The sequence below is a fragment of the Rhea americana genome, unplaced genomic scaffold (assembly GCF_003343005.1).
Source record: "Rhea americana isolate MKP2758 unplaced genomic scaffold, rheAme1 scaffold_45, whole genome shotgun sequence".
In the NCBI taxonomy this organism is placed as follows: Eukaryota; Metazoa; Chordata; class Aves; order Rheiformes; family Rheidae; genus Rhea; species Rhea americana.
The window spans coordinates 937,771-951,267 of record NW_028186590.1 but is presented as its reverse complement, the minus strand read 5'-3'; the positions used below and the strand labels follow the sequence as shown (position 1 = coordinate 951,267).

Genomic DNA, 13,497 nt, shown 5'->3' with positions numbered 1-13,497 from the left:
AATTGCACCTACTCACCACACAGCACGTTGCAACTTCACTGGGAATTTTTTCCTTGGGACTGAGATTTTTTTGTTTGTTTGTTTCCAGTGGATTTTGACAAAAAAATGTTTTTCCATCCTTTGTTTCAATACTTGAAATTTTGGTTAAATAGAGTGAGGAATCCAATGGCTTTCTAATTATTCTGAATTCATTAGTAGCTATTGTGATACAATATGCATCAGTTTGTTTTACAGCAAAAAGACATCAGTAGATGAAAAGAGCACAGGATCTTGTGAAGTAAGCTAGTATTAACGAACCATGAAATGACCTAACCAGTAATTTGAGAAAGGGGAAGATGATTGTTTCCAAATTGTCTGTCAGCAAGTCCAGAAGGCAAAAAGTAGAACAGAAGACTTTCTTCTTTCTTTATGTATGTGTATGGCCTTCATAACTGACATACCACAGCTGTTCAAGTGCATGCATGTCTTGTTTCTAAAACAGATCCTCGSTACAGTTCTGCTGTCCCTTCTGAATGCAGCTTGCATGGAAAAAGTACTTGTAAAACCACTAGCAGAGACTTGTGTAAAAGGAGAGCAGACTTCCTTCTTACATCAGGTTATTACGTCATTACTAGATCACTTACACTAGCCTTACAAGCAGTAGTTTGAATCACAGGTGTATGTGGCCTGAGCACTAACTTACATCCAGAGGAACATTTCCATACTTAAACTAAATTTAGATTAGATAAAATTTAAATTAAACCATTTTGATAAAGTTATTTCCATAATAGAAACGACAAAGAATGAAGACAAGATGAGACATATATTTTAAGTAACAGTGGATGAACATCCCACACTAACTATATGCACTATTCATGGTCTACTTTTAACTTTACTGACAGTATAGTTTTGATCCTGAAATTTAAAGTTTAATTCATATTGTATTTATGGTAAAGAATTTCTTACCTTAAAGTAGGTAAAATGAGTTCTAAATTTTTGTACAGCACTGCTCCAAGTACAAATACAGTTGATTCATCTAGTTCTAAAAAGAGTAATAAAAAGAATTATTTTAAAAAATTCTGTATTTCCCAAGCATAACTCAGCATAAATAACTGTGAATAGCACTTATCTTTCTAGTATAAATTTTATTTTAAAGAAATTGTCATCATTTTGAATTACATCCTAGAAGTCTATCATAAAAATGTAATATTGTTATGTATATATTGATAGATTTAAACCACTGAAAATCTCATTTTCAAAAAAATCCATCCTTGTGTATTAGCATCCATGCTCATTCATTTACCTTTATAATTAAGTATCCCTAAAGACTGTCTTTAGGGTTTAATGTGTACTGAGTAAATTCCCTAATGTTATAGATCTGCACTGCAATGGTATTTGTAAATTGGATCTGAAGCCAGAATAATTGGTCTGCTGAGCATCATTCACCAAAAGTTAGTTTATCTGTTGAGATGCTCTGATCTGTTGGAGTAGAGCAGTTAAAGGAGGTATAGCTGAATGCAGAGCCGAACTTCAAGTTATCTGATATCTCCACAGACACAATCCTGTGCAGAATAACTAAGTATTGGCTCTGCAATACAGAAAAAAATGTCTTGGATTTCTTCAGCACTTTTTGTTCAATATGCTGAAATTAAGCCTCGTTATATCCCTCTGAAATAAGATGTGGGTACTGTATCTCCTTTGAAGATGGATAAATTAACCAGTTCTGTGTTATATAGTGGTCTGAAGAGACAAAGAATCTTTAAGTTCTCTTGTGAAAACCAGTATAAAATTAACACGCTCATATGCTTCTTTACCTGTTGACATAGGGGTGAAGATATTTTTTGGAATGACAACCCTATCTTCTGAGTTTCGTGCCCARTCAACCATTCCTTTTCTTCCTTTCATGGGGAAATTGATGTCAGTTAGAACAGATGCTGCAGGAAGCTTTTGAATACTGGCCACTATAAAGAGAAATCACAAAATCAAATAAAACTGTGTTTCATGTTTTAAAGCATCACACAATGATAAGTGTACAGCAATAACAAAAAGTGTATAATAGTACAGTTCAAGTAAAGCAGAAATTTACAGGACATTAATTAGCACAGAAAGTATAGCCTTGTATATATTATGCAGTTCTTCTATGGATTAATTATGTGGCATTGATTCTATCACTTGTCAGCCAGGTTCTTGTTAACTTTCTTAACAGGGATTATTGAATGTGCTGGCTCACGCCCTGAAATTCACATGTAAGGACACAGTGGTGTCTTCAGAGCAAATTCTAAAATGATTAAATGTGACAGTAAAAGGAAGAGGATGCTGAAAATTGCTTTGGGAAACACAACTGCTGGAWGCAGGCTAATGAAGCAATAACAGCTTTTATCCCCTATGCAGGCATAAATTCAAGACAGACCCATTAAGGAGATTCACATATTAAAAGACCTCATTGTTTCCACACAAATTGAGAACAATGCAGTATAACACTTGATTTCTTTTCCTTGAAAGAAAGATCCCCATTCTGAATTCTTAATTATATTTTCATTCAAAACCCCCCAATTAACATCACTATTATATCTGTAATATATAGAAAAACAGTAGAAAAAAGTATCGAATCTAATAATAGGCAGTTTGCAATTTTGTTTACCCATCCTTATCTTCTTTCTGTTTCTAACTCAACTATTATCTGGAAACCAGTTTTATCTTTGCTTTGAAGTCTAAGTACAACTCCATGGCAACGCTGTCAGTGTCTAGTAGGATTCAAACTACTTTTAAGAAACTGTCAGGACGGCAAATATTTTGGTACACTCAGGAAGATGGCAAACAATATGTCKGGAGCACTAACTCCACTCTTTATCAACATGGCTTACATAATCTCTTCCTAATCAATTTATGATGAGGTTAATGTAGACAGAAAGTTTCGGACATTAGGACTACGCTTTGATCTGCCCAACGGTTTCACTAGAAGAACTAGTGGGATTGCTTTAAACAGAAAGACAATAGGGATAGCTGTAAAAGCAATCAGAACAGCAAAATTGAAGTAGAAAACCATAATACGTCTCATCAGCGGATTTTATTTGAAAGGAAACTGTAATTCAAATCCAAAAGAAGAGGAAAATGAAGATGTTAACTATATTAGCTCTACAAATTATTACTTGATAACTGGCTCCTAGTTTCAAATTAGATTGCTTATGTACTTTAGAATCACATTACTGAGGCCATACTTGAGGTTCTTTCAGGCTTTCCATTATAAAATTATCAAGAGGGGTTTACAGTGTCACTTATAATCCCTCCTGGACTGAAATTGGCATATAAATTCACAGYCCTAAAGGGATGCTTTGCCTTGCAAAATTTCAGGTGGTCTGCTAAGGAAGAAGTGTTCAGGTGTTTCAGAATTACTGGAGCATAAAATGGATTGCATGTTTTCACATGCAATCAGTGCATATACAGAACATACTAACATTGTAAAAATTGATTTTTTCCATGGTTACTAAAATCCAGTAGGAATTGTATTTTATTTTCAGCATAAATAAAGTTAAACCGACAGTTATTTAATTTACAAAATTAAATACAGCTTGTATGAGACTATATCGTTTTATTTGTGCAGTATTTATCTAGGCTTCTACCTATCTACCTATCTAATTAGCCAGTAGAGCCTTAATATTTCATCCACCTTCAGGATGGCAGCTCTCCTTATTGAAATAGGAAATCAATGTTATTCAATGGAATTCACTCTGYACAACAGAAAATCACTTCAGAACTGAATAAATAATGAGAGTCTAGGATAGTATATCTTTGGACTGTGTCTATCTATGTATTTTAAATAGGGCCATTAATCTTTATACCACTGCTTAGATTCAAAGATACCAAAATATTTGTTAAGATTTAGGTGATGAATAACACAAAAACTAAATACAAAACCTAAGCATTTAGCTTACGGCTTATACGCAGTAAATATAGTTATATACTCCCATATATGGTTCAGACAATTTTTTCTATTCCTTAGAAGCAGAAACCAGCCAAACAAGAGAGTCTTTATTTAATTTCACAGAAGATGCCACCTTGACATCCTGGAGAATGCAGCTTTCTGTTAGACCGAAAGCACAGCACACACAAAACAGTAATCGAAACTGATCTACCAAGATGCCCRTGAAGCTCGAGAACACTTCCACATCGTGTGAAGACTACCTTTAAGATTAGATTACAGTAGATTATTATGCCATTCTTTAGCMGCTTTGCTGAGGCATCCCAAGAGCACCTGTCCAATCACTTCAGACATGACACTGCCCTTTACAGATGTAAGAATAGCTTAGTGGACTCTGGGTGGAGGCAACCAACTGAGCCCATATTAACATGGCCAGCTGCATGCCTGAAACAACCCAACCTCTTCAGCACCATCAGGAACTGTATTTTGCTTCTAAATGTAAGCTAATATTCTTAGTGAATATTAATATAAAACTCATCTCAAAGAGATCTTGGAGCACAACCAGCTAGTTACACTGCAAAATGAAGCTTTCTTCCTCTCCAACTCAGTTTTAATCTGCAGCAGGAAAATAACTGTTTACTTTGATGTGAGCATGAAAATCAGTAGGCCTTCTAGAGAAGAAGGCATGTAAATCAGGTGCCAGGTCATTCACATGTCAGGAACTCAAATGTCATTTTCTTATATAACTCTTACACGAAAGAATCAGACAGAATGACAAGCCATTCATTTTGTGTTCTATTGTATCCTTTTTACGATAGGTTTGTATTAGAAAATGTTGCTCCAATTATTGCAGCCTGAATGATTCAGTTCTCAATTACCATACGAGCACATTGTCTTCTCATTAATTGGAGAAAAAAAAAAAATTGCACATACTGTTTTTTAAATTATCTTACCAAAACATTATGACCTGAATTTGTGAGACAGAAGAGTAGCAGATGAGAACATTTATAGGCACTGTGGCTGGAATATTTTCATTTGTTTTTATATACAGGAGAAGTATCTATAAAAACTCAGGAAATACCATCAGTGAAAATATTAATAACAAGGACATTGTGCAATCAAAAAAATAAAAACAAAATAAAAAAGGCTTAGGCAGCAGGTGAAGAAAAAATGCATGTGCCATTTTGAAGAAAAGGACTTCAAAATATAAAATTGTCCCATATACGTCATCTACAGCGTATATTATTCTCTCAGACAAAATGATGTTTCAATTACGGTGGAAYGTGGTGGAATTCACTCTACTTTTCTAATTTGATTACTTCTTTTTGAACCGTTTATGTGGAATACTAACTTGTACCAACCTTGTCACTCCTCAGATAATTCTTACAGTTTGCACATATCTTGCTGCAGATACAATTCATCAAAACTAGTATCATATGAAAATATTGTATGACTACATGATATATATGATAATATGCTTATTTGTTTGCGTTATGGCAATTCCTATGGTATGCCAAGTATCATTTAGAAAAAAAAAATGCAGTGCTTGTGCTAATTAGGAATGATTCTTAGGTTTTGATTTAACCACGAGCACAAACCAGAAAAAAGTCACCCAGAGACAGTAAGTTTGTATGTAGAGAAACAAGTTTAGGGTGTTGAATATGTTGCATTCTTTTGCTTTTTGGACAGCTTCTCTTGTGGCTTCTATATACCTTCAATTACCGTTTCAATATGCTTCCCAAAGGTAAAAAGAACAAGTAGGTAAAATGAATCACATTCATGGTGCATGTTTGCWTTCAACTTGTGAAGAATGCAGGAAGTAGAATATAATCTGTATTTCTTCAAAAAGCAAYCTCATCATAGTTCTGAATCTTTCAGGTCAAATGAATATACTTTAGGTTGAAGATGGCCTACCCTAGCTATAAGCTGGAGCACAGGAAAAAAAAGTTTCTTTTTAGAACTGTTTAAACATCCTTTTGATGACCAATGGTATAAATTACAAGTGGTTCAATTACACATAAGAACACACATATTTGATGATTCCATAATAATTACTGATTCAGAAAACTCTTTTTCAAGTAGTCCAGTCTAATCAATTTAGTGATTGCTTTGACTATAATGGATTCATTTTAAYATCCCTTACATACACATCTCTATTTACCTTTTTTTTTTTTTAACTATCTCAGTGCAGTTACAGATAATTTATTCAATAATTTATTCAATACTGCTCTACTGAAAATTTCTGAATAAGCACCTACTAACTGTTCTTATTTACTGAGTATGGCAAAATTTCCTTGGATTAGATTAATGATTACTAATAGGAATGAAGAATTTTCCATGACTACCCAAATAAACTGATTACACACAGTATTATGGAAATGATGCGTAAGCGCTTTATTTAGAGCAGCGCAAGAGGGGTTAATTAATGTGTCAAGGAAGTCCTTAATGAAATAAATATTGTGTAGTTCTTGTATACTAGCCCTTGTAGATCATGGCCTAGAATGTCAGAGCTAAAACGGATTGCTATGATAYTTACAATCTGAATGAGTTACAAACAGCCTAGTACAACTTGCAGTGTTTTTCTCTCTGATCAGTGTTGCCKGTGTCCAAATAATAAAAGATAAGAGAACCAATTAAGCTGCATAAATAATCTTCCCCTTCTCTTTCCTATTCATCCGTTAACCTCCATTGTGGAACAAAAATTGGTAACATTTCAGAATCAGCGCCTTGAATAACATTAATTTGCTCATAAACCAAACAAAACTTTAGCTCTCACAGTAGAGATTTAGGTTCTAAAATTGGATCTTAACCAAATTAAATGGTTGATCCCTATCCTCGTCAAAACTGAACCAAAACCCTGATCTCAAAACCACTGACAAGATGTTCAAAACCTGAGCCCARTGTCTGTACCACTCACATCTTTACACAACAGGAAAAACTAGGTCTGATTCTTATTTCTCTTAAATGATAATATTCTGGGTTTGTTCTGTTTTACAGCTCAGTCATTATATTGATCCCTAATTTACAATTGCTTAAGATGTAGAAGAATAGGAATGTATTATTTTATAATGCATCAGTGCCTTGACAGAAAAGGAAAATCACTTAAGAAATCTATAGGACTAGCGTAAGAACTYGACTTCTGCTTAACTCTTTGTATCAAAGCAAGACAGAAGAAATCTGAATTTGTGTGAACTTCAATCACAAACAACGGAGAATAGCTATGTCTATTAGCAGCATCATTCCTTCCTTTCCTGTCCTTTTTTGACTTGCCAATTGACAGTATACTACATATATTATTCAGCACTTAGTATACTTCAGTTCATCACACAACAGGTTTTTATTTTTCAGACAGAATATTATACTGGCCTTCTGGGTAAATTTCTGCTAAATTTATTTCTGGGAAAAATAGTCATGAACAGATTTACCATTGTCACAAGTGTTCAGAATACAGAATATGAAATGATTTGTGTATTAGAATTCAGAATATTGAGTATTTCTGCAAACTTGTATACTAAGAAGTTCCAGTTAGAACCATATTTATACCTTTTAGAACWAGTCTCTTGACTCTTCATATAACACTTTTGTTTTTATGGAATAGATACGCTCATTCAGCTTAGCTAATAMTGGATATACAGGCAACAARGTCTTGTTTTGCTTATTATTAAAGAGCCAGATAGATATATTCAACTGATAATTGAAATAATAGATTTACTCTATTCACTGAAGCTCCAAAACTTCATTTTAAAGACATTCTGGAACAACTACAAATGTTCAAATCCCCTTCTCAGAGAGACTAATTTACAGATCTCCAGATCTGCTTTGGATATCTCCATCTGAGCAGGCTTGATGATGTTCTTTAAAACTTCCCCTCAGCACAAAGATAAATCCGCCTTTTACCATCCACAAGATCATATATAATAGAAAGATTGTRGTGAAGTGAGATTCTGTACAGGAACGTAAGAACAACAATCAGGTAATCATCCCTCTGTGAATAATGTGCATGCAATGTCCCAGCAGAGAGCAACATCACACAGCAATACTCAGAAAATAATCCCTAAGAAATATGCTCTATTACCCAACAGATCTACTACTGCTTAAGAATATCAACACAAGAATAATGCCTTCTAGAATTAAAGTCTTGTTAGGCCATACTGCTCCATGGGCAGGCAAGAAGGGGATGTCCCTAGAAGCTGGCTCTGCACTGGTATTTCCGAAGCTCATCAGTCCATAGCATCTACTCACCAACCAGTCAAGCCTTGGGCAGCAAGACATACTCCAGGTATTGGCAGAAGTAGAGACCTGTCAGGGTTGTTTTTTTTTCAAACTGGGTGCAGTAGAGTATTTGAAGTGCAAGAGAGTTTAGCATAGAGCCCTTCATTTGGTACAAAGCAAACAAAACAAACAAAAAAGTGCCTTAAATGTGCTCACTGTCTGAAGATTAAGAACAATGTTTTAGGTTAATCAAGAAACTACCATAATAGTGGTCTCTGAACATTTCCTTGTCTATATTCCACAGATAATGCAAGGGGGAAGAGAGATACCTGTTACCTTTCTCTTTGTAAAATAATAACTTTATCATGATAAGGACCATATAGGTTAGTGAACTCATTCCTATTTTGACCATATAAACCAGTGCAGTTTTAAATAATATGACCAATGAGTAGTACACATATGAACAGTCACATAACTGTCTGATGGATAAATATGYCTCCAACAGTATGGTAGCTTATTGTTAGCATTTCTTACATATCAATAATATGACCAGCATAATATTTACCACAAAAGCACCATGACTCGAGGCAGTGATGAGGATTCATTTGATATCACACAGATCTCTTTTGCTACTTATGTAATTGAATTAAAAAAAATAAGTCACAGGCAGTAGGCAAGCATGTCCTTTAGTTTTTGTGTTCTTTTGTTCAGTACCAGCTTCTGTATTTTAAGAATTCAGGACTATATTAATTTCAAAGACTCACGAAATTTCACATACACATATGGATTCTCTGAGTGATTGCAGGTTCCACATTTGTTATGATGAAAAATCTGGGTTGATAAAAATAAAATAGGTAGAGCATACGACTATAATTCTCATTCTTCCAAATCTTTCTTTGCTTCAGCTATGGAAAATCAAAATGGAAATTTAAAAACTAAAAGCTCAAACAGTAATTACGGGCTTAAGAATCATTGTTATGCRCCATAAAAGCCTTATTACAAAAAATAAGAGATAATTTTGAAAGATTGAAACTATTAAAGTTCAATGGTTGAGATAGAATTAGTACATAAAAATGGTCAGAGTATCACAGAATTTGGCCATGTTCCAGGTGCCACTTCAGTACACTTGCTTATTAAAAAAAAAACTTAGTATTTTTATAGTGTAATTATTGTTATTATTCACTTATTATTATTAACACTTCCTATAAGATGAATAYGGGTATTTGCAGATGGTCAGTGTGGTATATAAAGAACAAAATGACTTTTAAGTTTGCAAACCTTAATCACAAGTTTGAAAAAAAGCCTATCAAACTAGTGAAAAGGTAAACAAATTTTTCATGAGCAGTCAGAAGAAAATATGTCCTCATGRTAAATGGAATGCTTCTTGAAATACATGGTTATTCAAATAAAAGTTTTAAACAAAACATGGAGGGAGGCTGTACTTCATTAACTGAACACAATTTCATCCTCTGGGAGTGATGTTGAAGAAGGTGAAGACAAGAACAGCTGAAGAGAACAACAGTTGCATCCAAAGCACTGTGAATTTCTGAAAGAGTTTGGTATTTTCCACTCCTCTTAGCATTACTGAGCATTTTTTGCTACTAAGGAGGCTAAGGTCTACCTTAGCTATTCTTGCCTTGTCATAAGGCACTTCCAAGGAAAGGAAAGGCCTASGGTAATGCGAGACAGAAGATGGATGATGATAAAGGAGACAGAATGACTTGAAATTTAAGTGAATGAAATTTAACGTTACAGACATAAAGGTGAAAAACATGACAATAGCAGAGAAGGCCAAGGCCAATTACAGCATTATTTTAGACTGACTGTACAGGGAAGGTGCACAGAAGAAGTGTTTCTCAATCACTAAGGTGACTGAAAAAAGTGTTGGTGCTGCTGACTGAGGCTGAAAACAAGGAAAAAAAGAGTGAGACTGAAGACGATGTTACAGTGATAAACTCGGAAGATTGAAGGATGACAAAGCTGTCATCAGAGAAAAGGAGAAGGAAAAAGAGTTGAGGGAATAAGATCATATGTTTATTGATCAGCCTTAGTGATCACTAGACATCAACAAAAATATTAAAAAGGTAGGTAGATAAGRCTTTACAGAAGATGAGAGATCAGTTAGGGGTAAAAGGGCACTGAAATCATTAGCAGGGAATTGATAAAATTTTGCCACAATATTAATTTGCTTGGAGAGATGCAGAGCAGAGGCAGAAGGACTGGTTCCTAGAAGCAGAGGAAAAATGACCACTGTCTAACCTCTAGAGAAATAACAATCAAATCCTATTATCCAGAAATCTAAGAAGCTGTGAACTAAGTTACTCAGCATATTGAAAGGTAGTATCTGAACTGAATTCTCAGACATGTACTTAGATTTGATACATAAAAGCYACACACAGAGAAAATAAAATAAAGCATATGAATCAATAAGAGCTCCTAATCACACCTTTCAAAATAGGCTACACATAGATCTCAATTTTATTTTATTATTGAATTCCATTTTTATCAYACAAAATGGCATCTTGAAGAACTTTAAGAACTATGAACAGATTGGAAACAGAGAGAAATATATTTTTTTCAGGCATAAAGTCTCAGAGTGTTAATAGTTTTGGAACAGGTTGCCCAGAGAGGTTGGGGAGTCTCCTTCTCTGGAGATATTCAAGGCCCGCCTGGATGCAACCCTGTCTAACATGCTGTAGGTGACCCTGCTGAGCAGGGAGGTTGCACTAGATGATCTCCAGAYGTCCCTTCCAACCTTACTGATTCTATGATTCTATGAATAGTATGAAAGTGGTTGATGAATCCTAAGAAGTAGCACCCAATTAAGAGCCATATAGTAAATAYAGAGGAAGTGTTTGTAAATGGCCCTCATTTTTTTAATGCATACTTCAAATATTTTTTTTTCCTTTGGGTTGCTTGATCTTTTGATCCAGATCTTAATTTCATTAGTTTAAGTAGTAACTTCAGTTGTCTTTCTCAGTTCAGTCCATACACTACACTTTGGCAAGGAAGGATGAGCTTTATAGGCCTTTTTATAATGATAAGATTGCACACAAATTCTTATTTCTAGGCAAGGTATTGAGTGCTATAAGATAACTGAAAAACATCTTCAAATCTGAGCTACAAAAGGGTCACATGGCTATTGCATGCCCAAAACCTGTTAAGCAGTCTGGAGACAAAATGACAAAGAAACAGGATGCATAATTAGGAACAGTAGTAATATCGATAAAAATATGCCTAGCAGTAGTAATAGAATAAAAATATGCCTTACTTGGGATTTTTGTCTACGTGACATGATAACATCATAGATAAAAATTCTACATTGACAATCACTGTACTGAATACAGATGATGAGGATGATGAAGGATTCTTTCTCTGATTGAAAGTGCAGTGGGTGAATATGGCTCATGACAAATATGGTACAATGGCAGAACATTGGTAAGAGAGACTAGAAAGGCTAGAAAAGGCTAAAAATAGAGTATATCCAGAAGACATGGATATGTTAAGGTACAGATAAAGGACCAGATCTATGAGGACTAAGAACAGTAAATATACAGATTTAGCCAGATTTTAGAAACATTCTCAGGTGGAGCTGTGGTAGACAACAAAGGAAATTGCAGTATGAAGATACTGACACAACATCTTACTAGGCTCAGATTTCTCCGTCTCCTCTGGAGAAAAAAATTCACCAGGCAGATGCAGTTCTCTCCATACGCCTTCCCAGAAGCACTCCGATCAGAGCAACACAACGCTTTGTTTATAGTCTGCCTCCATTAAGAGTGAGAAATCAGAGAAACAGATCTCAAACTGAGAAACAGAGAAACAGATCTTCRAAAAGTTCCAACCTGTAGCTATATATACTGATAAGACAGGTCTCCTCATCTCACACACACCTAACTAGGAGGAAATAAGATTTGGGGTAACTAAATAGAGTATAAACATGCCTGAATACTCRTTTGCAAAAAGCACAGTACGTAAGCCGAGGGTTCTGAGGAAAGCCAGGTTTGCTTAATTTATCCCGGATAACTGAGATCTGACTCAAATTAGTGCTTTAAAATTTCTGAATTTATAACTTAGGAGACAGAGAGAAATCAGTAATAAGCTTAGCATTTCTTGGTGAGCATCAAATCGCTTTTTCAGCGAGTATCTTCTACTCTGAGTTTTGCATTCACCCTGGGGACCAAGCTGTCAAGGCCCTGAGCATACTCCTCCACACCTCTCCAGCTTCAGCTGCTTATGCTCTAAGTCAGCTCTGATATGATGCAGCTTTGTAACCTTAGATCAAACTGCTGTGAAAAGGGCTGTGAAAAATTTGCRTCTGTGCTTTTCCACTGAACAGCTGCATTCAAGCTGAGGCTCTCACCCTTAGTCTTTGTCAGCTGTGCCTGTGCCTGGCCATGTACTTTGGCTATCTGAACTCTGACCTGAGGATTTGGCTTCCTGGCTTGAGCTTGAACCTGCCTGAATTCTTCACTACGGGCTTGTCTGGTGACCAACGGACTGTCAGCTGAACATTGCCGCTGGACCAGAACTTGATTCTGACTCTATGACTTGACTTTCCTGGCTGGATCTCAGACCTGCCTCATCACTACGGACTTTTCTGGTGATCTGGTAGCTCAGTCTGCCTGCCCTTGGCAGACCTGCTTTGCTCTCATTTGGGTACTGTGGGACCTCTCATCTCTCAGTCAGGTCACTGCACATGCCTCACTGTCATCCTCAGCTTCTGGCCTGCCTTTCAGAGCCACTCATGACACTGGCACCTGAAAAGAAAGTGCTGCAAACCTGCTTGGAAAGGGTCCACAAAACAGGCTTGAATACAGTCATACAGAAAATCTGCAATAAAGTTAGGACAGAAACACAGGTTTCTGTGTCTCAATTTCACATTAAGAGTCATGATTCTAACCCTCCTCCCAGGAATTTATAACTGAGGCCTTGGTATTTGAAGAGATGTCTAATCCATCTTGAATGCTCTCCACAGAGGTGACAGAGCGGATTAAGATTTGCTTAAGGGATAGTAAAAAGTTATCTTGGGGCATTGTGATATCTTATTGTCAGGTTAATGCACACATACTTTATTTAGGTTGTTTACATCATGCACAGCACAATGAAAACTCAGTACCTCAGTGGGACATACAGACATGATCCAATATAAGTAGGGAGGAATACTAATTAGACTATGTTTGATTTACTTGTTCACATTGGTGGATTCTAAATTAGCTTTAATAACTCAAGAGAAATATCTCAGAATTGTTATGGCCATTACAATAAAACCACTGCACAATGAAGAGATTTTTTTTTTAAAGAAAAAATCTAACTAGAAATTTGGGGCTATAAAGAATGAGAGAGCCTGATTATTATGAGCTGTTATAATGCCATCATATGAATCA

The 13,497-nt window shown here is 35.5% G+C and overlaps 1 protein-coding gene across 1 annotated transcript in view; it reads right to left on the bottom strand.

Annotated features, from left to right (window-relative positions):
- The window catches only part of ADGRB3 (adhesion G protein-coupled receptor B3), a 465,451-nt gene that overhangs the window by 197,129 nt on the left and 254,825 nt on the right, over nucleotides 1–13,497 (bottom strand). Inside the window, exons 13-14 of the mRNA XM_085316023.1 lie at nucleotides 1,794–1,940; nucleotides 946–1,021 (exon numbers count right to left, since the gene is read on the bottom strand). Coding sequence (XP_085172149.1) covers nucleotides 946–1,021; nucleotides 1,794–1,940 — 223 coding nt within the window. The remainder of the gene's footprint in view (nucleotides 1–945; nucleotides 1,022–1,793; nucleotides 1,941–13,497) is intronic.